The sequence below is a fragment of the Varanus komodoensis genome, unplaced genomic scaffold (assembly GCF_004798865.1).
Source record: "Varanus komodoensis strain SLA01 unplaced genomic scaffold, ASM479886v1 scaffold175, whole genome shotgun sequence".
NCBI classification, from domain to species: domain Eukaryota; kingdom Metazoa; phylum Chordata; class Lepidosauria; order Squamata; family Varanidae; genus Varanus; species Varanus komodoensis.
The window spans coordinates 40,139-65,983 of NW_025335517.1; the positions used below are offsets into that span (position 1 = coordinate 40,139).

At 37.8% G+C, this 25,845-nt stretch overlaps 1 protein-coding gene across 1 annotated transcript in view; it reads right to left on the reverse strand.

Moving 5' to 3' along the window:
* LOC123021707 (WD repeat-containing protein 17-like) overlaps positions 1-21,930 on the reverse strand; it is a 48,563-nt gene extending 26,633 nt beyond the window's left edge. The window contains exons 1-10 of the mRNA XM_044426727.1: positions 21,865-21,930; positions 16,193-16,321; positions 15,066-15,249; positions 13,302-13,532; positions 9,418-9,669; positions 8,611-8,733; positions 6,514-6,701; positions 4,743-4,911; positions 3,644-3,735; positions 2,625-2,707 (exon numbers count right to left, since the gene is read on the reverse strand). Coding sequence (XP_044282662.1) covers positions 2,625-2,707; positions 3,644-3,735; positions 4,743-4,911; positions 6,514-6,701; positions 8,611-8,733; positions 9,418-9,669; positions 13,302-13,532; positions 15,066-15,249; positions 16,193-16,321; positions 21,865-21,930 — 1,517 coding nt within the window. The remainder of the gene's footprint in view (positions 1-2,624; positions 2,708-3,643; positions 3,736-4,742; positions 4,912-6,513; positions 6,702-8,610; positions 8,734-9,417; positions 9,670-13,301; positions 13,533-15,065; positions 15,250-16,192; positions 16,322-21,864) is intronic.
* Positions 21,931-25,845: the final 3,915 nt, after the last annotated feature.

Sequence of the window (25,845 nt, forward strand, 5' to 3'; positions counted from 1 at the left end):
GGCCACAAGTTGCTAAACCCTCCCTACAAATTTAATCAGTACAAAGCATAGGAATGATAGGGTGAGGATTGCTAGCAGTGGATGTTTCTTTCTACAGAATTTAAAAATATTTAAACAGTTCCCTTATAAAGAAATACAGTGATTTGGACAGCTAATAATTTAAGTAATATTGCACATTTGGAAAACTCTTTTCAATTTCCTCAAAAAATTGCAATTTTATATTCATAAGCTACCAAGGAGGTTGCCATACGCTCAAAATTCCTGCAATATGTAGCATTCCCTTATGCAGTACCCTGGAAGCACAAACAAGAGACTGCATAAAGTCTTTAACAGTGGTGGCTAACCTATGGCAAACGGGCCACAGCGGGCACACAGAGCATGTGAGCAAAGTCACGCCAGCATCGCCTCAGGAGCCGAGCATCGGATAACAGCGTACATAGTGGTCGTGTGCATGTTCAGAAAGGAGTAGCGGTGCCAGGTAATGATGTCACAAGGCGCGACTCAGTAGCCGTGACTCGTCCGAGCTTTCACATAGCAGGTCAGTGCACTTCCGAGGACATGTATGTATTTGCTTGGACTGGCTGCGAGTTGTTTTTTCAAAACTACAACCTCAGTTTTCAGGTTTTATTGCAGTGTTGGCACTTTGCGGTAAATAAGTGGGTTTTCGGTGGCAGTTTGGAAAATTGGTATCTAAAAGGTTCACAAACTCTGGGTTAGGTTCGGAAAAACAAGGTGACCTGGCATGATTTAGATGGTTGGAATGTGTTTAGAATGGGCAGAAATGATGAACAGTGCAGAGAAAGAGCTACTCAAGGAAGACTTTTTAAAAATCGCCCTCTTTTTAATGGAAATTTAGCCTATATTAAGGTTAGGGGAGTGCACTGGAGTAAGGTTAGGGTTGGAAAAATGAGGTGTCCAGGCACGATTTTGATGGTTGGAATGTGTTCAGAATAGGCAGAAATGATGAGCAGCACAGAAAAAGCTACTTAAGAAAGACTTTATCAGAGCCCTGTCAGCACGTGAGCCAAGTCGCCCCAGCATCCGAGCATCGGATTACAGCGCACATAGGGGCCATGCACATGCTCGGAATGAAGTAGCGGTGCCAGGCAATGAGGTCACAAGCCGCACATCATTAGCCGTGACTCGTCCAAGCTTTCGCATGGCCAGTCAGTGCACTACTCGGGACATATATATATTTGCTTGGACTGGCGGCAAGTTGTTTTTTCTAAACTAAACCCTCAGTTTAAAGGTTTTCTTGCAGTGTTGGCACTTTGCGATAAATAAGTGGGTTTTGGGATGCAGTTTGGGCACGCAGTCTCTAAAAGGTTCACCAACTCTGGATTAGGGTTAGAAAAATAGGGTGACCTGGCATGATTTTGATGGTTGGAATGTGTTTAGAATGGGCAGAAATTATGAGCAGCGTAAAAAAGCTGCTCAAGGAAGGCTTTTTCAAACTCGTCCTCTTTTTAAAGGAAATTTAGTCCATATAAGGGTTAGGGGTGTGCACCTGGGTAGGGTTAGGGTAGGAAAAATGAGGTGTCCAGGCACGATTTTGATGGTTGGAATGTGCTTAGAATGGGCAGAAATGATGAGCAGTGCAGAAAAAGCTGCTCAAGGAAGGTTTTTTCAAAATCACATTATTTTCAATGGAACTTTACCCCTATATTAGGTCTTGGGAAGTGTACCACGGTAAGGTTAGGCCAGTGGTAGCGTACCTATGGCACACATGCCACAGCGGGTACACAAGCCCTCTCTGTTGGCATGTGAGCCAAGTCGTTGCAGCATCCGAGCATCGGATTACAGCGCACATAGGGGCCATGTGCATGCTCGCAATGAAGCAGCAGTGCCAGGCAATGACCTCAGATGCCACACGTCATTAGCCGCGACTCGTCCAAGCTTTCGCATGGCCAGTCAGTGCACTACTCGGGACATATATATATTTGCTTGGACTGGCGGCAAGTTGTTTTTTCTAAACTAAACCCTCAGTTTAAAGGTTTTATTGCAGTGTTGGCACTTCGCGATAAATAAGTGGGTTTTGGGTTGCAGTTTGGACACTTGGTCTCTAAAAGGTTCACCATCACTCGTCTATAAGCTTCTCCATAATGAAGGAAGGGATAATGATTAGAATCACTATGTAAGGTAACTTTAGATAGCTGACAGTTTATTAAGACCAATTTGTTTTAAGATTTGATATGAGGTTGGAGAACTTTTCTTGCTTCAATGCTAATATCAGTTCTTCTTGAAACTCATAGATGTTATGATTTCACATTTTGGTACACATAAAAATAGGCAAGTGCTGGGAAGCTGAAGCCTATCACTTTTTCGCATTGCATACATACTACCACTACTGAAGCATTCTCTGGTTTTTTATGGAAAGGCACATTCATGTCACAAGAATAACATCAACCATTCTGTAGCTTTATGCTGAGAAATGCAATCCAGCATTAGGTATTAAAGTGTCATAAAGTATTTTTGTAGAAAAATGAGCAAGTCCTGTCCCTGGAGCATGCTACTCCATGTCAATATGTCTTAACAATGCATATTCTTCCAGGTAAACATTTTGATAAAGTATTACTTCATTGGATTATGTGTAACAGCGCAGATGCCTTCTAAATAACACTCACCAGAATCCATCACCACTGCAAGTTGCTATCCTCTTCGAATCTTTATGACTCCATGCAATACAGAAGATTCCATTCTTCCCATGCTTCAAAAAATGTAAAATACCTATCAATAAGAAATAATTCACCCCTTTTTCTTTGGTCTATAAGATACCCCCACCCTTTCATAGCAGAATTAATTCATATTTTCTACTAGTCTTGGAGTTTAGTGCACACACACACACACACACACCCTCTCACAATATGTAATGATAGGATGCAGTCTCTATGTCACATAATATATAGAATGTGACAGGCAAGAAATCAGAAAAACCAGAAAGTGAATGCATTCCAATATTCTATCGCTACTTCAAGTAGCATGATGGTTTACCACAAAGCTTAGATAATGACATAAGAGTAATAACCAAATACAATTGAAGAGGCTTGTAAAGTGTGAGTACACATGTGTGCGTGCATGGGCATGCACATGTGTGTATAAGCCTCTGTACTTATTTTTTCTCATAAGCCTTTGAAAACACCAGACAACTGAAGAAAATAATAGATCAAAACACATTTGAACATCTCTGGAACTTTTTATTTTTGGCACTGAAGGACATTGTTTGTAGATCTCTTCTTTTCAATGAAATATTATAATGAAGTCCCCATAGAGAGCAACAGCAAAGCTCCATTTTTATTAATGTTTATTTTTATGGGGACTGAAATGTTCTCCAGGATGAGGCATGCATGTATGTGTGAGGGGTAATTTTTTTCACTACATATTCATTTATCAAGAGGAAGTTGTTTCAACTCCATTTATTAAATTCATTGGTGCATAATTTTATCCACTTTCACAGGGTTACTCCAAAAACTGCAAAAGTGGGGAAAATGCTTACTAACAGTTAACAGGTTTTAGCTGAGGCTTTGCAGCTATCTTTTAAAATTAACAGAAATAGGCTGCAAGTTGATAACTGGCAGAACATTTCTTAGCACGGGCTTTAGTGGAAGTTATAGCCTCATTTTATAAGAACTTATGCTTATCTTACCTCATTAAAACGGGTTATCATTTTGCCCCGTGGGACATCCCAGATGAAAGCACCATTTCTGGAAGTTGCACCAGCTATGCAGTTCAAGTCTCCTTCAGAAAAATAGTTCATTGAATAAACGGATGCAAAGGAATGTTATACACATTTATCCTTGCTTTCTTATTCCAAACATTCAAAAGAGGCAATATATTTAAAGCAGACTTTCCTAAATTCAAAGGCTAGTCTTGATGGGTGCTTTCGCTCTCCCTACTTGAAACCTTTCATACACTTTCAGAAAAAGCCTCCTCAAAGCTCTGCTTATTTTTATAGCTAAACAATTCCAGATGTCATATATTCCAGGCCCTTGATCATTTTACTTGCCTTTTTCAGCACTTTTTCAAAGACTATAACACCATTTTTTAGGTTAGGTGACAGAACTGTACACAGTGTTCTAAGTGTGGTTGCACCATAAATCTGTATAAGGAGAGCATGATATTGGCAGCTTTATTTTCAATACCTTTCCTAGCTATTCCTAACATAGAATTTGCCTTACTCACAGCAGCTACACAATGCATCAATATTTTCATGAAGCTATTCAACCATATCCCCTGATCTGTTTCTTACTCAGTCATTGTTAGCTCAGATCCCATCAACTTATATTGAAACTGGGACCTTTTGTTCTAATGTACATTACTTATACTTATTACACTGACTGCATTTGTCATTTGTATACCTATTCTCTCTGTCTGGAAAGATGTCTTTGGGCTTCCTAGATTTCAGCAAGCACTTTCCCCACTCTTTCAAAATTAGAAGTAATACTATAAAAACAAATCAACTGGTACCACATATTCATTTTGGATCAAAGTATTATATTTCACTTCTTTTCCCCATTCCTGCAAGCCTACACATCACACTTTTGAAAAGTTTTCCTGCCACTTCTTGCAGCAAGGAAAACACATTACCTTTCACAATCAAGCAAAAGAAAGACTTCTGTAACATAAAACCAGGATGATGATGATGATGCATCAAATAGTTAACAGGACTATCTGTTAGAAAATCATAACAATGTGAAGGCAAGAATTCTCTCTACTATATGGAAAATGAAGTAAAATATCCTTACCCGGAGCCCATGAAAGGGAATATATTACTCCCTCATTACCAGGAGAAGTATAGACAGCTGTTAGAGTATTTATATCCCACACTTTTATTGTTCCATCAAATGATGCTGTAGCTAGAAGGTCAGGATTATCAGGTTTGAATTTGCAATCAAAAATGGTTTCAACATGACCCTAGAACAGAGGTAAGTTCCATTATAAAACCTCCTTTTAGCCTTTTAATTAGCTGATGGTAAAAAAAATCTGCGGATATTTATACGAAAGTTTTCTTTACTTAAAAGAACAAAAATGTACTTTAAAATTTTCTAGACTGCTGTTCACCCTCTAAAGAGCATTTCAAGGCACGTCACAAACAAAATTTCACATATAATTAACATGCAAGAAGAAAAATCAGTTGAAACTAGGAGCAATTAAAGCAAACTTCACGCACCTAAAACCAACACAGCATATTTTATTATGCCTTTGATTTATGCTCAACCTTTCTAACAGAGAGGAGGGTACAAGGGCAGAGAGTCCATGACCTAGTTTGCATGGTAAGTTGTTTTTAAGAACTAAATGTGCCAAGGCTATTTTATCATGACTTCTCACAAATGGCTAAAAATTCAGTCATCAGGAACAGGGAAAAACCCTTGCCACTCCTCTTGATTGTTCCATTCTTCCTCATCCCTGCTCTGCACCTTGTACATTGGGATGACTTTTTTGTCATAAAAAACTTGAAGGGACAGTGGAAAGTGTCCTGAACACACTTGCACAAAACTACTGCCTTATCTTTTGCATTTACCCCTCAGTTTTACTACTCTGGCATTAAATTTTCTCATCATTTTAACTGCTGCTCTATAAAACGTGCATACTTTTTACTAATCCGCCTCACTTATCTGCCTTGAAATTTGCATATGCTTACTTGCTTAATCCCTGCTCTGCCTTGACATGTGCCTAGGTTCAATGTTCCCACTCTCTCCTGCATCCTAGAGCTAGTAACAGATACCAGTTGAAGGAAGTGACATACATGAAGTAGAGAACCAAAGGATGCTGGTGGCCGTAGGCAAAAAAGCTCCACATTTTATGGTGGCTCCCACAGCAGTTTCACAAATTCCCAAATGTGTTGACAGGTATAAGAAGGCTGGGGACCATGTTGAAGAGGCCCTTCTCCCTGAGATAAGGCTGTATGATTCGGTGTGACCAAAAGGTTATTATGCAGCACCACTCCCCGTTCATTATTTATTTCTACATATTGGCTATTACTGGCATCAGGGTGCCATGACTGAGAGCATTTTGCACTTTCCATGGGTGCTTCCTGTTTTGTCCGCAGCATGGACTCTTCCATGCACTGGAAATAGGTTTCAAGAATTAGATATGGACTCTGAGTATCCCACAGGCTACTGACATGCAGCACCCCTGTCCACCCTTTAATAAGGCCATCTTGTCAATGGGGGCAAATTTCAAAATTTGCATGCATTTTGTTATCTTTACTGGACTGTTAATTGTTAGGGCTGTTTCATAACTTTTAAAAATCCTCTCATTTCATGCTCTCCTTCCAACTTAAGGGATGAATGCAAATGGAGAACTTAACACATGCCCTATATAATGAACAAAACAGATAAGCTGTAAGAAGTGCTGCCTTGATCATATATACTACCATTAGAAGCTATATCTGTTGAAGGCCCAGATCATATACTTTTCTATAGATTCACAGGGATAATCAGGAGTTATCACTTGAAAATTACAAATATGTGAACTGAACCTTAGTCAAAAGATTAGAAGTGAAAGTAGGCATACCAGATCCCTAAGAAAATCCCACTTCTTGGCCCCCATGTCATAAAGTCCCACTCCTCCATCCATAAAACAGCAGACAGCATGCCCAGGAGGAAGAGAAAATGCCTGGTTTTGGGTTAGAGTTGGAGGTGGAGCAGCCTCACTTGTAGATGACAAGTGATGATTTTTAGAAGGAGACTGTGAACAAAATGCTGAATTAAAAAGATAAAAGATATTAGTATACTGTCTATGTTGTACCTTAGTTTTTTTTAAAAAAACCCAGCATTGTCCACTTGTAGTTAAAGAGCCACTGGTAGTTTAAAAGGTTTTATATAAGAACATATATTTTCAGAGTTTTTGATTGGTTTTATTTTAATAATTCCTCATGTTTTAACAAACAGTGGGTAAGTAATGATAGTCACCAAGGAGGAAGGGACCCTTACTTACTATAGGCGCCCTTACTTGGTACTTAAACTCTTAAGTTATTTAAGGTTTGCTTTCAAAAACAGAGTATGTGAGCACAACTCCTGCAGGTTTGGATGTGTGCACTGCATTAAAACATGTTTCCCTTTAACTGATTGCATGCAGTCATAGGCATGGTGATAACACTTACAAGAACTTTGTGACAAGAGGGATTGGTATTTATATACTTCTCCAAGTAGTCAAAGCACTTTCTACATTTCCTATTAATCCTTACACCCATCCTTTGGTGGTGGTGGTATTCTCTCCTTCTCAGACAGGGACACCAAGCCTAAAACAATCACTCCTTTCTTAAAACAATTTACTATGTTCATAGCTGAACTATTTCAGTTCTAGTTCATGCACTGAACCCACTATATTATACCAGCAAACCAGTTAAGTTAGAACAGTTTATTACCACATTTTCATAAGCCCCAAGTCCAATTTGGTGACATATGCTATGTGATTCTGACAGACCAGAAGTAATTAATTCTCTTTTCCATTAGTAGCATCCTCTGCAGCGGGTGCAATGAAAAATTGTGCTGCACATTGCCAGTATAGCCAGCTTCTGTAAAATCTATGCAGTCTAATACTGTAGACTACATACTGTTTGATTTTTCTTAAAATGTCACTGTATCTACTACTAACGAGTTATCTCATGTCAGTACTATATATTTAAAACTGATTCAGATATCAATCAAGGCTTTGGAAACAAAGGTTGATTACAGAGTAATGTTGACAAAATCCAAGGTGGTACGAAATGATGCAAGAAATGGCCAGTGGGAATAATTAGGAGGGAAAGATTCATTAGTAGACTTCAACATGCCAGCAATAAGCTGAGTTAGTATTCTAGAACAGTAAACAAATTTGCCTGTCAGACTTCTTTTGAAATGCAAATAGATGTTTCTGAGAGACAACCATGACAAAGAAAGGAACCCATTCCCACCTCAACTGTTTAAGGCTCCTCAGGCTTCCTCTTAGCTGCTATCTAGGTAACAAAAAACATGGCCCAACACACATTTTTACAATTTATGACACTTGTACTGTGGTCTTCAGCTGCCCTAATGCAGTTTTATAAGTCCAAGAAAGGATTCATATGGCTTCGCCCAGTAGTTTCAGTTTAGGAGCAACAAGAAGGCAGGACAGCTCCTCTTGCAGATGTGAAGAACAGGGCACTGCTTCCATGTGCTACGTAGCTTTGAACGGACAGGAAATACTGCCATATTCCTAGCTTGTGAAACAGTGTTGTGCAGGCAAGCAAAAGGGCATGCAAAACAGATTGCAAAGTGGTGAAAAAATTACAGATGGAGGAAAATGGATAGAATGCATCACTCAAGGACCAATGACCTTTTAAAACTGTTTGTAAGGCATCATTTATCTGCATGTAAAGATGTACCATCTTCTTAAGTTGGATGCATTTTTCACTAAAATGAGAACTAAAAATGTTTTCCCATGATTCCAAGAAGGAATGCTTTTTATGTAGAAAACAAACAACCTTTCAGGAAACAATTTGGTGTTTTAAAAGAAATGCAGCTTTTAAAAGATCCTGATTATATTTAAGTACTAACAGTTTAAAAGAGCAAACCCAGAATTAGGTTCACTGATTCAGCACATATTTTTTCTAGACAGGAAATAATAACAAAATTAAAAGTATATACTTACTTTTTTTTTTAGGAGGAGAGCAAAGAACATGAAAACCATGAAAACCTGTTTTCTTCAGTTTAAAATTATCTATTGGTGTTGTTCGTGATACATTCCAAACACGCAACACACCAACTTGAGAATCTGTATTAAAAAGAAAAAATCCATTTCTTTTTTGAATATCAAAATAAAGATAGACCACCAATTCAAGAAACTAACAATGGCAGCCTACTTAGCTAGTTAGGACATGTTGTTGTTATACAAGACAAAGATAAGCACAAAAGCAAACTATCGAGCAAAAATAAGTAGAAATAGACCAAGAAAAATGCCCTGTTTTGTGAAGTATTACAGGCAAAGGCATATATGAGCTTTGCCTAGCAAGTTTGATTTCACAGCTAGAATTTTGAAACACACACCAAAAAATCAAATATTGATTTGGTGAATTTGTATTCCCATCAATTTCTCTTATGCATCCGGTGAACCATCAGGTGTTAGGAGAGATATATTCATGTAAATTTTGAACAACCAACCATGTTTACACATGCTGCTAATCATACCTAAGCGAACTTCTCCTTCCCCATTCAAACTGAACCTTCCACATAGAATCTGCCTCAAGACAGAGAAATGTGCATACAGTTTGAGAGCAGTGATAGTTCTAGGAAATCTTTTCTGCCCCTCTTAAAATATTTAGTCTGTCCTTGTTCTTGCTGCTTACATACTGAACATACTACACAGTAATCAAATTGGCATTATTTGTTCCCTAAATTGTGCTCTCTTTATCATGTATCTCACTATCTAATAAAGCAGTGTGTTAAGATCTTTTTTTACCTCCTGTGATAAACATTCCAGGAGCACTAGGAACCCAAGCTAAGCACTGAACAGATGCTGCTGCACTAGGAAAATGAAAGACTGTGATACAAGAGAGAGACTCTGAATCAACAAGACGGATTCCATTGTGCAAATTTGCAACCAGAAGATAATCTGTTGACAGAGGGTCCCATTCCAGAGCAGTGACAGGATCTTCCTCATCTGTCCCTTCAAGTGATTCTGGTCTTAGAACATGTTTCTGACTTTTTGAACCTTGAAAAGTAAAAATATATAACTTACATATTGACATAAGTTAGTATTGCAAAATAAATTTACATTCAAATAAGTATATAATACAGAGGCATTTGTGAGTGGTTAGTCTCCAGGACAGATTTATTGTTGAAAATGTGTTTTCTCTGATGATTATCTGTTGATTTATTTTTCAGGGATGGGGTAATTTCTTAGTATTTTAGTATTGTTTTTAATATGGTTTTTAGTATTGGCTGTTTAGTGCTGGCTGTTTTTAGTATTGTTGCTGGTTGTTTCTCACCCTGGCATTTTTTTGTTAATGTTGAATAAGATATAAGCAGAAGTAAATAAATAAAAATATGAATATCAGTTTTAAAAATAATTCTTAAATCAGTTTGCCCTCCAAGTCCTATCTCCACAAGTTATAAATGTGTCAAGCCTATACCCTGTCACACTGAACACTGGCAGTTATTGTAGGAGGAAAACTCTCGGCAACCACTTAGCAAAACTGATTCTATAAAACTGTGACTATGAAAGTACTGTTCTCCTAAACTAAAACAAGATGTAGGTAAAATTATAAAACTGATACCTGATCTGCCTTGATAGTTTATCAGGGCAAATCTATTGTCCTGGGATATGGCAGCTGTTCATTAGGGATGCTATGAAAAAAATACTGTCATAAACCTGGCCTTCAGATCCTCATCCTCAAGAGGATCCTCCAAAGATACTCCAGAGTTAATGATTCTTTGTGAGGGCTCTGCTATGGAAAGGCAATGCACAGAGCGAGTTTTCCAGAAAAATAGCAAACAGAGTCCCTGCATCCAGACAGCATCACATCACTATCTTCAGACTCAGGATGTAAGGACACCAGCATGCCATAGCTACTCCCATGTTGTCATAGCCTGCGATTGCTGAAACAGGACAGGCCTTTTTAAATGACATCTCAGTCAGTATGAAGATTGAGCCCCACCAGCCTAAACACAAGCACATACTTATTTAAACATCACTCTTGCTCCTCCCCTTGCTGAAGCAACAAACAGACCCTGTCCAGTTTCAATCCCCTTTTTGGAACTCTCTATAGTGCTAATCTTCTTCTGCCTTGCCTCCATGAGAAACTGACCAAACCCATGTGAAAGCCCTGATCTATAGCAGAAACATCCAACCCCATACTACAATGTGCAAGGCACTGACAGCCTGAAATAGTACCTTGCCTCTAGAGGGAATCCATTATACATACTGGAGTAGGGATGCAGAACTTGGGAGACTTCCTGATTTTGTAGAACCACAATTTCCATCACTGGACATGTTTGCAGGAGCTGACAATACACTTCAGGGACTTTTGGAAGCTTCAGTTTCCCCTCCCTGGACTACAGCTTCCTAGCAACTTACTCATTTTTTTTAATGACCAGACAAGGTGTGAGCCAATGCAATTTCCAGGAACCTTCTATTGTTCCTGATAATTAAAGGTGATTTTCTAGCACTAACCCGAAAGAACATGTCACAGGAGCAATACATGCAAGAAACATGCTTGCTTTGAAATCAAAATTAATCCCTGTATTATTAAAGATCACACATGCATAAAATTGCAATTCCATGTACATTAATTAACTTTGAAGCAAGTTCCATGAAACTCAGTGAGATTTATTGCAAGTTAAACATGCACGGAATCAGGCTGCCAAAATGATTTGGACCTCCATGATAAAGTTAATATATAACTTTAAAAATTCACATAAATAAAATCCACATATTTCTGACATCAACACTCTCCTTTCTTGTTGGATGCCCCCACTGTGTTGCTAGTCATGATAAAGAACTAATTAGTGGAAAATAAAGAGAACTCATTGGAGAAAACAAAATATAAGTAATTAAAGATACTGATACATTGTGGAAGTTACTCAATGACTCAGCTTTAAATTATAGTACTGAAGGTGCTCAGTTCTTTTCAGCAGGGTAAAATAACATTTTAGTCTTAGAATCATGGGAAGGAAGAACATTCACTATAATTTTCTATTAGTGTCTTACTAAAGATTAAGAGTTCAGATTAGGTTCCATTATCAACAAATGCAATTCTGCATCAGCTTCTTACATATGACATATGAATTTTCTACTTGGCACATTTTTACTTGATTTTTTCAGCTCCAACGTTAAACAACTTACAGTGCCAATGCAGCCGCCAACATAGTGATTTGCTGCATATGAGGAGAGTATAGTGGTCAGATGATGAACCTCAGCCACACAGTGCCCTATTCACGTCAAAGTTTGAAGTGGCCGCCTTCATATTCATCATTTCATCCTCATTATACTGTCTCTCCAATAACGTGAACCGGACTGCCTGCTTAAGCAAATGCTTCATGGGAACTTGAGAAATCATCCAGAGCTCTGGATAGGGGTAACTGAATGCTTTTTGCGACAGAAACTTATATGGTCATTATTATTAATGCAATTTCCACTTATACTAGGCTGTAAGTGTCTTGTACACCGAAAGACAATTCAGAAAGATTTTTGGCAAACTTTAACACCTGGATCACTCAGGTCAATCTTCCATATGATGTACCACCAAGCCTATGGAAAGCAGGGTGTGTTTTCTCAGTCTAGTGGATGGATCGATTGTTTCATAACTTTGTCACTAGAAAATTATCAGTACGCTTTGATTCCAAAATTATAAAAAACCTAGCTCCATGGATCATATGGAGCTATAAATGCTGCTATATTTATACTGAACAAGAACTAATTGGTTCAGTTAATTTTAGCATGTAGTTTCTAATTCCAGTGCATGGGGGAGGGGGAGTAGCTTTACATTTGTAACTTCAAACAAAATATCACATCAGAACTTGCTCTGATAGAATTGATTCAATAGGGAATCAGAGTATCACTTGGATCTTTTTAAAATTAATCCAAGGTGGAATACATGGCTGGAAAAAGGAAGTCTGAATAAAACAATGAATAACAATTTTCACTTTAGTGCTTTCAATTATAGATTAAATTTATATGCTAACAAGCACATTTCTGAATTGTCAAAATTGAAGAAAATAAAAATGAATTACAAGTACCCATTCTTAGCAAAATTTAAACTACCATTAAAGCAATGCAATTATAGTAATATGAATATGTCCGTCAGTTTCTTTATTCATCTAAGCAAATCTGGAGATGCTGTATGTCAACGTCTATAGTTTTCTACAGATGCATGCACAACAGAAGCAATGACAATCTCCCTTTTCTTCAAACAGCCCTCCAAAAACCATATTTTACTGGTTGTCTAAATCCATATTCTTGTGATCAGAAAAATGTTCTTGGCACATCTCATACTTCAGTGCCCACCCTTTCTTCAGTGTGGTAAATTAATGTATCAAGTGACTGTAAAAAGTGACTGGCATCATCTTTAATCATTGAAACCTCCAACAAATGATTACATCTGTATTGGTCAGGCCTTTCTTAGTATGAGCACACTGTATTTCTGAAACATGTTTATGTAGAAGCTGTATTACTGAACCCTGCTGCCTTAATTTAAAACTAACTTTATGCTCCACAAGGTTAAGATTTCCCCTCCCTCCCATGTATAATCCATTAAAAAGGAGTACAAATGGGGGAAAAAATCTCAAAATAACAGTACTTCTCACCCAATGCAAGAGTTGTCTGTCTCCAACATATATTCTTACCTGGCTGAAAAATAGAAAGACTTCCATCTATGTGTCCAAACACTACTTTTCCCTTCTTCTTGGGATGCCATCGAAAGAGACAAATGTCTGACAAAAAATTATAAGCTTCCTTATGGACAGTTACTCCACTGTCCAGTCCTGAAATTGTCCAAATATACAGTGGACCTCTGTGGGAAACAAATGCAACCGCATCACCTGCATTCCAGCACCAACTAAGAGATGCAGGAATACCTGAAACATAAACACAAATCAAAAATTTTGAAAAAACATGCAGATATTATCTCCAGTAGTGCAATACTGAAATTAATCAAAAGGGCAGGTTAGGCTACAATCCTATACACACTTAACAGAAGGAAATTTCACTGAATCCCATGGGACTTACTTCTGAATTATGTATAGCATGTCAGTCTTAATTAATGTTCTTCCCCCAGTGCACTACTCAGTCTTAACATTAAAAACATAATGTGTTGACTCTATTAAATTTTTCTCCTCCAAAAGAATAATTTTACTGGAGAAACACATAAAAAAGTCATTAGATTGTAATGGAAAAGGTGCATAACATTTGCAAGAAAGACCTGGTATTTGCTTGAACAAGACGGAAAAGTTCCAATTTAACATAAACTATTTATCCATAGCAACTATTCCAAAACATACTTCAGCTTAAAAAGTGTTACACTGGAATTGGTAATAAGTCTGCCTTTAAATACATGTTCATTTGTCTTGTCCAAAGGACATCTAATCAACTTGTGCATTTTATACTCTAATTCATGGCCATGGTCTAGTAGAGCCACCTCTCTTCACCACAGTGATCTTCCACCTTCCCATTTTATACTAAAAATATAACTACTGTATTTATCTATATACTGTATCTTGATCACTATTTTCAGACTGGTATTACTTATAGAGTAGTGGATTTCTACATTAAGAAAACCAACTAAAATTTTGGATCTGCAGACTGACCACTCATTCAGGCGGTGAGAAGATTCGCATTGGCAAAGGAATGCATACATGGATCAGCTCTCTTCTCAACCAAAATATGAAAACCATTTTGAACACAAGACATTTGCACATTCTTAAAAAAAAATCACTGTGCCAGTTATATAAATGTTGCTATGACTCCTGAGAGATATTCTAAGAAGTTTCTGAGCAAGATAAAATTTGATGAGCCTTGTAAGATTCTACTACCACAGCTAATCTTCAAATATCCAGTGTCTTGAAGTGTAAACCAAATGCTATGAAAGAATTCATTGATAAAAGTACTATATTTTACTGCCACAATCATGTAAGACATAGATTGATATTTTCAGATTTGTATTATAGTCTTGGATCTCTACATTAAGAAAACCAAATAAAAATTTCAAGTTCTTGTTAGTAAAATTGCCCATATTTATTTGGCATATTTAACCAGTTATATTCATTGCTCCAAAATGTAATTTATGCACAGGTTTCATCCAAAGACATTGCTCAATTCATGAATTCAAGTGCCTTCAATCCACCAGAGTCTGCTATAAGGAGAAAGAAGTGTATGGTTCCCTCTTCCCCTCTGCAGCTACTTCACATACTGTTCCAAAAGTTTCTCAATCCTCTGGAAGAATTTTTGGGGGAAGCCCAGCAATCGGAATAGCAAAAATCACCCCTTCTGTTTGTGGGAATCTGTCCTAGATCAAAGGTTCTTTCATGAATAGAAAGGTGTCTTTGGATTTATCCCATGACTACTGGCAGATTTGTTGTACATAAGTGTTAAGGTTTTGGTTTCTCACATACCTTTTGTATTGTCAAGTTTTGCAGAAACCTTTTGTTCAGCCACATTCCAAATTATTACTAAGTGATCCGCACTTGCACTTGCAAACAGGTCATGGTTATGAGGACACCAAGAAATGGCTGTGATTGTCTTCTTGTGCTCAGACATAATTGCCCATAACTTGAATTCATTGTACCGATGATCCAACTAAAAAGACATTTTAAATTCAGTGAATTTAGGTTTACTTTGCTTTTTGGCAATTATAAAAAGTTGACAATAAAACATGTATTTAAGTAGTGCTAGCAACTTAACAGCTACCAGATTCCATAGTAAGATAAATTAACATGAGGAAATCCACAAAACAAAACTGTCCCACCCTTTCATTCCATTTGTAGTTACCTGTGACTCCCAGGAGGCTACCCTGAGAGCTGAAGAACCACATTAAATAATGTTGGGCAGGATGTCAGGATGTCATGCAAAAGGGGAATTTTCCAACATTGGATCGAAGTCCACCCAATTTGGGATGATTCTGAGAGCTCCACTGCACACTCTTCAGTAGAGCTCCTTGGTGCATTCTAACTGTACATGTGATGACATGTAGGATCATGCAAAGTAAAGGTAAAGGTATAGGTTTCCCCTTGACATTAAGTCCAGTCATGCCTGACTCTAGGGGGCGATGCTCATCTCCGTTTCCTAGCCAAGGGAGCCGCGTTTGTCTGCAGACAGTCTCCATGGTCATGTGACCAGCATGACTAAACACCGAAGCGCATGGAACCCTGTTACCTTCCCACCAAAGTGGTACCTTTTTATCTACTTGCATTTGCATGCTTTCGAACTGCAAGGCTCGCAAGAGCTGGGACAGAGCAACGGGAACTCACCCTGTTGTGCACATTCGAACCGGCGACCTTTTGATCAACCAGCCCAGCAGCACAACGGTTTAAACCACTGTGCCACCTGCAGTCCCTAGGATCATGTAGGATCCATTAAACTTGCTGGATTCATCTGGTGAAGCAGATGTGAATAAATAGCCTTATGCAGGACTACTGCTTTCAAGCAGTATCTTTGTTAGATAAAATCAGACTATTTGAAATAAATAGCAGCTTTAGTAGACACTTGCATACAAGTCTGAAAAATTAAAAGATTATCTTACCTGATATATATAAATAGCAAGGGTTGCACAATAGGCAAATCTATCCCCACTAGCAGCACATACATCTTTATTCCATGGCTGACACCCAGCACCTAATAGACCCACTTGCTTAACCTGTGCCATTTTTGCCTATAAAATAAAAAGAGAAGCATAGTAAGTTGACTTCTGAGAAAATATGTACAAAATGGTGCTATAAATTACTTCAACACAAATATTTCATTCAATGGTTTGATGAAAAACAAATTTTAAAACTAGGAAAGGCAGTTTCATGGGATCTTAAATAACCTTGTAAATATCCTTGCAGTTAAAATACAGATTAAGCAATGGGGCTTCTGGCCAGGAGAAAGCAGAAACACAAATTAGAGGCACATGACTTGTGAGAACACATATCATAGTCAAGTGTAATCTGCCAGGGAGCACTAACACATGAGCACTATTCATTCATTCTAGTCCATTTTATTTTTTCTTGAACCCAACACATTTTTCTGATTATTTTACTGAAATAAAATATTATTATATTTCATAGAATTATGGAACAGCAGAGTAGGAAGGAGACATGAAGGCCATCAGGTCCAATCCCCTGCTGTTGCAGGACACCAATGTACACTATTCCACTCAGATGGCTTCCAAACTGTAGTGTGAATGCATCAACACATACAATACTGATGTGCATTTAATGAATGGCTTGAGAGCATCTGATGCTAAAGCTAAAGCAAATGTGACCTTGATCAGTCCTTGGATAGGAGAATTCTGTGAGCTGCACCACAGAATATATGTGTATGTTAATACATGAAAAAATGAAACTTGGTATCTATTTGTCCTGAATTCTTCCCGTCTTCACACCGATAATCATATGTTCCACTTAGTAAATGCTGAATAAAGCTGCTGCTTCTGGAATCCTGATCTGATGCAAATTAAGAAAGCAAGAAGTCTTTTCTGGAATCATAAAACAAACATAAGACTGAACCACCTTTATTTGACTACAGGGTCCAAGAGCTTTCATGGGAAAAATGGAATCTTAAAAGAGGGAACTACGGAAATGATCAATTAAATTAACATGATAGAGCACAATTCAATTAATATTTTCTTCTCAGAATGTTGTGTGCCATCAAATTATTTCTGACATATAGTGACCACATGAATGAAAGACCTCCAAATTGTCCTATCTATGACAGACCTGCTCAATTCTTGTAAAATTTAATGCATAAATTTAATGACTGCCAACTATTATTTTCTGTCAGACCACTCCCATGGTATACTTACTTCCAATTTATAATATTGGCCTGGGTTGCATGTCACTCACAACAACTCAAGGTTCCTCATTCTGTCCAACTGTTCCCACTGCCAAGTAGAAATGGTTAAAGAACAGGGACACTGCCCCCAGTTTGTCTGCCATGTGATGAGAATCATGACCTCTTTGTCTCTCCCACAACAATCCATAAAAATAAGCCAATGGGGGGGGGGGTGGCACTAGGGAAGACTAATTCTTTATTGTCTTATAGTGACCCTCCCCTATAAAGCTCCAGGCATACGGCAAGGAGGCTTTATGAAGTCCCTGTTGTCAATATCTGCTCACAGCTTTTTAACGCCTCACTGCAGCAAGGGACAGAGGAAGAGAAACTTTTATCTCTAACTTGTAGTTGGAGATAAGCCAGCAGAGAAGTTGGTAAACTGGATGGGGACCTGACCCAGAAGTTCCTCATTCCCATTTTAGATTCTTTGCATGAAATGAAAACATCAGGTTTTCCTGTCTACAACATATTGCAATGGAGAGGAACAAACAATATTTTCAGTTCTGGAAATGTAGAGTGCTTTGATGACTTTCCTTAGCTGGACCAAGCAGTAGGAGATCAACAGGCGAATTCAAGAAGGAAACCTGCATGAAGCAAGACCAGCATTTGATGCATGTGTATAGGTATTTGTTGGTTCAGTTGTGAAGCTGAGAGGAAGCCAGTGTGAATAGTCTTCTTAAATGATATCACTTCTCACCTCAGTTTGCCACTATAAATATATAAAGAACAAAGTTCTCTTGTAAGCAGATGGACTGCTCTGTGATATGCTTTTGAACAAGCTACAAAATTAACACCATTTTAAAATGCATGATTTTACAGTTGATGCACATGTTGCTGACATAAATTGGTATTCATCAGGTACTTTCTGCATACAGAAGCTATAACCCTAATAATAAAACAATACCTGAATGCATCTACATGGAGATTAGATTCTTCTTTGTGTTCAAAGGAGAAAGGAGGATCAAAAAATGTTTCTCTAGCTTCACATACAAAGTGCTACAAGCTACTGATGAAAATGAGGTGCAAGAGCAAACTGACAGCATGGGCAAAAGGATCATTTTATAGCCAGCTATTTAGCTTTCCTACTTACAAAGCCTGGGTCATACAGTTCAAAATAGAGCTGCCAGGTTGCTGACGGGGTCTGGACGTTATGCACACATGACTCCAGTTCTCCGTCAGCTTCACTGGCTCCCCATTGAAGTCCGGGCCCAATTCAAGGTGTTGGTGATGACCTATAAAGCCCTAAACGGCTTGGGTCCTGGTTACCTGAAGGAGCGCTTACATCCATATATGCCTGCCCGCCCCCTGAGATCGGCGGGAGAGGCCCTTCTCCGGGAGCCCTCTGTGAAAGAAATTAGGAGAGTGGCTACTCGGAGGAGGGCTTTCTCAGCGGTGGCGCCTAAGTTATGGAATGCGCTCCCCAGAGAGGTCCGCCTGGCGCCGTTGTTATTTGCTTTTCGGTGCCAGGTGAAGACCTTTTTATTCAAGCAGCATTTTAAATGTTAATATTATTGAATTTTTCTGGCCAGGGCAGCTTATTTTATATTGTATATTTGTAATTTATTTTAATGTATATATTTTAAAATGTTATTTAACTTATTTGTTGTAAGCTGCCCCGAGGCATCGGCGAATGGGGCGGCATAAAAATGTTTTAATAAATAAAAAAAATAAATACAACATGGTCCTATCTGCAGTGCCTCATAGTTTTATGGCTGGAAAATCAAGGGAGAATTTATACCTTTAAAAACTATCATCAAGATTTGTTTTCAAAATTTATCCAGCATTATAGTTAAGTTTGCTTTAAGAATGATTTCAAAATCTCATTAATGTATTAATGTATTAATTAATCAAAATCTTATCTCTATTGTCATGTCATGTGAACTCAGGCAACCATCCATATTGTAAGCTGCATGAGCCAATAGCAAACCATTCAGCCAGCCTAGCACAGGCCACCACTGGTACCAGCACCAGCTACCCCACCAATGCCCAGGCAACACAGTGTAGTGATTTGCTCCCCCTGCTGTGATCACAAACCCTTTTGGACTAGTCATGGCTCTTCTTTTCTTTTACCCATTTCCTGCCCCCACTCTGAGTTTGCAAAGAGCTAGTGACATCCCGTTCAAAATGCCCAAGCAGCCCATTAAAGGAGTTGTCACAATTTTATCCTCTTCCTCTTAATTATTTTTTAGCACAAGAAATGTGCACTGTCCTTTGAATTTTTATTGTTATTTTTTAGTTGATTTGCCTCACCTGGGCAATGTACTGGAGTGTGTCCGTTGCCAAAATGCAGCAGGTGGCCATTACAGGGCACTGATGCAGACAGGCTGCAAACAGCTTGATTTTGGGTTTTTTGACAGTTATATCAGAAGGTGAACTGTGATTTCTTGATAGATATCAGAAGGTAAATTGTGAAAATGGGGAAGCCATTTGTAGCCCTTCATGGAATGATCATCACTGTTCGGCAGTGGTCTGGGCCTGACTTTTGTCTGATTTCTCAAACTTTTTCACCCTAGTCCATCCTCTTCTAAAATGGCACTTGTCATTTTAATTTTCTAGTTTATACTCATGCAAAACATTTGTGCACTAGTAGAAAGTATGAACAATAGGACTGCACCAGTTCATACCACACATGACACCAGCTTCTGAGTAATGCATAGTACAGATACATCTCTATATGCCATATGTGTATATACGTACTCAAGAATTTTATGATTAGCATTTATATTCTGTCTTATTTGCTATTTGTTAATAAGCCATCAAGGTGGTACCTAAGCATGTAAAAATAGCAACAAAAACAAGAGCATTAAAAACAGAAAAATATTAAAATTGTTTAACTGAAAAGACCAGGTTTTTTTAAAGTACCTTTACAGTATTTCAAAAAGCCAAGAGAGAAAGGGCCAACCATAGTTCTTTATAAAGCACATTCCACAGTTTCAGAATGACACAAGAGAAAGCCCTTTCATGCATGTTGACAAATAGACCTCCAGGGGAATAGTGCCCTCAGAAGGTCCTTTCCTTTCCTTCAGGTATCTTAGTATCTAAGCAGGTTCATAATGAGACAGGCAATCCCTCAGATAGCCAGATCCTGTGGCTAACCACTTAGAGATAATCTAAATATGCTCAGTGGTATATGAATTGATTAAATAAATGAGGTGCTAAGAGCTCCACAGGTTAAACAAACATTTTGAATTGTGTCTGGAAAGTATCCAGTTCAGGTCTTTCAAGAAGGGTATAATGTGGTTCTAATACCAGGCACTGGTAGCAACCTAACTACTGCAATTTTATACACATTGTGGTTTCCAGATGTTCTTCAACAGCAGCTCCATGTTTGGGAACAGTATGTGAAAATTCTTTTGCTAGATCATACCAAGCATGTTCCTGTTTTGTTCCCACAGAACCTAGCTAATTTCATTTCTCATGTTATGGTCTGAAACTATATAACCTTGCTGGAGCTAATTATGTCTGGATATCATCAGCAAAGAAACCTAGGTATGCTGCCTTGAGCTCTGCAGGGGAAAAAAGGAAATAGAGATACTAAATAAATTAATAAGTTCTACTTAAGTACTTATCTTCTTAGAAAGGATAATACCTACAGTTATTTCTTGAATCCTGCTAATGTTTTAATATTTTGTTTTACACTCTTGTTCTGACTCTTTTATCCCGCTGTGATAATGAGGAAAAACTGCAGATACAAGAGGCAGAATGCACCAACAAAAAGGATCTCTGGAAATATATCTATGCATTGGTGGAGTATCTGTGCTATGCACAACCATACATCACCCAGTGTATCAAAATGCAGGCTTTTAAAAAATCGACAGTGTTTCTATCCTGTCTTAAGCACATAAAATTATAATTATTCCTAATTTCCTGAAGCATAGACAGATTTGACCAATGTCTTCTCATGTTTTTCCTGAGCCATCATACAAAGGCTTGCTATAGCAACCCCATTTCTTCTTATAAAATACTGTCAAAGCCACACCAATCCTCTGATAGTCTGACAGTGATGCCTTTCTGAAAACTGTTTTAATATCTATCTGAAGTCTCCTTTTAATTAACATAGACACATTTGTAGCATACAATTTCTTCCAGCTCAATAAAATTGACATTTTAAATATATATTGAATTCTGAACATACAACCACAGAGAAGTAGCACTGTTTACCAACTGATAATTTATGTTTAGCTCTACATAACATAATTACAAAACACTTTATTATAGGATTAATTCAGTTTTCATCAGTCCAATAAACATTCCATATCAATCATAGTATTGCAATGCAAAATACAGATGGTACTAGAATGAAAACACAAAAGAAACAGAAGAAAGATGCAGCAAGACAAAATACACAGCAGTGTTTTAAAATAAAAGAAAGCATCTTACTCTTCGTTGTCCTTCATACCAATCTTCTTCGTCAAACCAATATGAAATACAAGTCATCCACGCCATAATATATTTGGAATCAAAACCGAAGGACTGGTAACTAAGCACCTGAACAATGCTAAGGCAATATGGATTCTGTGTGAAAATTTACTGAGAGTACAGAGATGAGTCTTATGCTCTGTGAAATGAACTGCTCAATAATAGCAAGGCTTAAGTACATGAATTTTTATAAAAAAAAATGTTCTTAAATGATTTGAATGCCATAAAGATCTAGATATTGAATTCTAACTAGAAAATGAAATAAAATATTAATGAAATAATTCCTTATTACACAGAGCTAACAAGTGCAAATGTTTCAGACTAGCTTAGCCAGCACACAATTGTGTCCCTCTGAGTTCAATGTGATTTACTCCCAAGTAAGTGTACATACGATTGTTATGCCGAGCTCTAATGAAACTAATAATAGCACTAATAATAGCCTATTTCAAATTAAATGGGCTATTTCATGTTAAAGTCCATTGAAGTCAAGACTCAGGAGTCAGTATCATAGGATGAACTGGCTAATAGCAACAACCCATTTACTGTATCATCTACTATGTATCATCTACCATGGTGACAACTCTAGGCTAATCATATTTATATAGACATGAATCACCAACGGGACTTATTCCTAAGACTGCAATCTTGGCCATACTTTCTCACAAGTATGCCCCATTAATTTAGTAAACATAATTAGACTGCAAATGCATTTAGCCTAAGAGGCATGCCATATATGTTAATATAGACCAATCTCCCACTAACTTTGAGGCTGATGTATACTTTCTGTTAGCTCGCAAAACAAGAACTGCAAGAACCAAACATTTTCAAATCCTCAACTTCTGCACAACCAAGATAAAAAGTTAACCATAAGTAGCTGAGAAGAATTTCAAAAGATACATTAAGTCTGTTGTGCTAAAATAAGCCTTCTGTCCTACTGACTCCATGAGATTCAGCCCCTCATAGGAATCAGGCAGTCATTCTCTACTTATGGCAAGCATGCTCTCAACTGGATAGCTAGTCAAAGGAGGAATAGTATGTGCTTGTTGTTAGAGGTAGGCAGGAAATACAGATGTAAGGAACTCTCAAGGCAGCTAGAAAGTTGAAGAGTCAATCAAGCCCCACTTTTAGGTAAATACCCTGTAGGATCTACTCAATACCTCCCCAGTTTTTGAGTCCTTTGTAGTTGGAATAAGCTACTAAACTGGTTCTTCGTGCTTTTTAGAATAGTCTGCTTCCCTTTTCCGACCACTAGTGTTCCTTGTGTCCTCTACGTTTCTGATTCTTGTCTCTCAGACTTTGGACCCTATTGCTTGTTCATGGACTGCTTTCACTGTCCCTTACCTCTGCAAATGTTGCCTTTTTTAGCTATCATGAGACTGCATGTTATTAGCTACTCTGTACTTCTGACCTGGTTTAACTGGATTTATTTCTGCCATCAGACAAAGAATGAAGATGGTAAGCAGGGACTCAAAATGCTAATTTTGGTGAACCAATAGCAAAAGCTATTGTATAGAAATGTGATAAATATAGATTAAAAGGAAGAATTTTTCTTCAGAAGCTTCCTTCCATTATTCAAACAAGTCTGTGGGTTGTTCCTGGCATTTCTTTTCTTATATTTTGGGAGTGTTGACATGAAGTAGTCAAAAAAGTGCTACAACTGTATATCACTGTGATGTACCCAACCCAGTGCTTCTTTACCAATGTGTGTGCATTTTTGGAAGAGAATTAACAGGTGACAAAAAGGTATGTAATCCTTCTTGCACGTGCCAATTCTGCCTATCAGTTGTACCCAGCCCTGATGATCTGCCTGCAGAACACAAACAACCCATGTAACTGTTTTGCCTTTTCCACAACAGCTCCACAGATCTGCTTCAGAAAACTGATGAAACCTAGGAAGTAGGGAGGAGGAAGAGCATTGCAGGGAGAGAGAGCAATGGGAAGTCCATTTACACAATGTTGTATTTAAGTGTATCAATCCTGCCACCTGAGGCATTGTTAAAAATTTTTTTTCTTAGATTCATGGCCAGAAGAAGCATTGCTGAGGAAGAAAACAACCAGGAAAAGTTTATAGATTACATGCATCTTATGACTTGGATTCTAGTCCACTGAAGTTTATGTCACGATGGTTGCATTTACAGAGCAAGACAACCCACATTCAAGGCAGAGTGTGGACTCTTTGATTTTAGCCACTCTAACAAACCATGGTTTGTTAATCATAAAAAACTATCATTTGTGAAATGTGGGCTGAGATGTACATTGTTTGCTAGTGCAGCTGGGTTCACACTACAACAATGCACACTACAACAAAAAATTCACAGTTCAGGACCAACCTGCACTTAAACTTGAGTGTGGGTTGTGGTGTTATGTGAACTCAAGCAAATGAATTTGCTGGTCTTTGGGGACTACAACAGTTTTTGCTGTTTTTATAACAGCAGACTTGGGCTGCCATCTTGTATACTTTCCTAGAAGCTAGTCCCACTGAACTTATTGGGGCTTACTTTTAAGTCAACTTACACATACTTGCACTATAAAAGAGCCACCCTCTCAATTTGAACTCAGTGAAGCTTGCTAGTGTGTAAATATACATAGGACTGGGCTCTAAGTAAATATAGGTAATAACCTGTCAACTATCAATACCAATATAATAGTTGCTGATACTTACATATTTAATGATCCATCATAAAGCTTCTACTCAGTCCATTTCTAAATTGGTTACACTTTTTTAAAAGAGCAATTAAAAGTAATGCATTTTCCCCAATACAGGAAATCAAATCTAAAATCAAAATCTTTTAAAACAAAATGTAACTAAGTTACATTAAACTCATAGCTAAGTAAATGGAAAAATCTCATTATTTGTTCTTAATATAGATCAGCTTCTGAATGCAATCCTGGTAACACTCAGGGAACACACACACGCACAAATCCTATTTTCAGTAAACACTAATTACTTAATTCTGTAATTAGTGTCACCAGTGTTGGGCCTGCAATCAAATATATACTGCAGTTACCCTTGGTTTGTCTTTCCGGTTCTAAAGGGTGCTAACTACACAGTCCCCAGTAACAGTGAAAGCACTGCAGAATCAAACTCTGCAGATTCAGGCCTGCATATAGTGAAGACTGCACCCCAGCACTGTATGTGTTTTAAGCCTTCAAACAATATGCCTTTTATATCTCATGGTCAACATTTTCTCACAGATTAAAGATACAGTTTTCTGCAGCCATGACAACACCATGTGCCTTACTTAGTGAAGTTTTGTTAAATCTATTGAACATGTTATATGTTTTATGCTGCAGCAGCCCACTAGTATTAGAACACTTCTCACTAGTTTATGGCACTGGGCAAACAGACAGCAGCTTCTAGAGTAGGGGGTGGCCAACTTGTAGCCCTCTAGATGTTTTGGCATGAAACTCCACCAGCCATGCCCAGCACAGCTAATGGTAAAGGATGATGGGAGTTGTAGAAAAAAAATCTGAAAGGTTACATGTTGCCCACCTCTACTATAAAGGCTTTTGCCTGTCTGCCCAGTGCCATAAATTAGTTACCAGTTGATTCCAAATACAATATGGCTTGGATTACTTGTATTTCATATTAGTTTGATGAAGATGATAGGTATGAAGGATAACAAAGAATAAGATGCTTTCTTGTATTTAAAACAACTAGACATGACTAGAGGTTGATAGGATAGGTACAGCTTTAAAATCTGTTTGTGGATAAGTTGATGATACTATAGCTATTTGCATTATATATCATGCATTAAAGATTCTACTAGAACCATGTAATCTAACAGCTGTTGTCTCAACAGTTTGTTAAACAACAAACTGTTTTTAAACAACTCAGTTACTTCACTGAAAAGTTTTCAAAGGAACTAGACATTGCAATGGTAGAAAGACATTAATAGAAAAGCTCAGACTGAATGAACTAAGATTTGCCCGATATCTTAG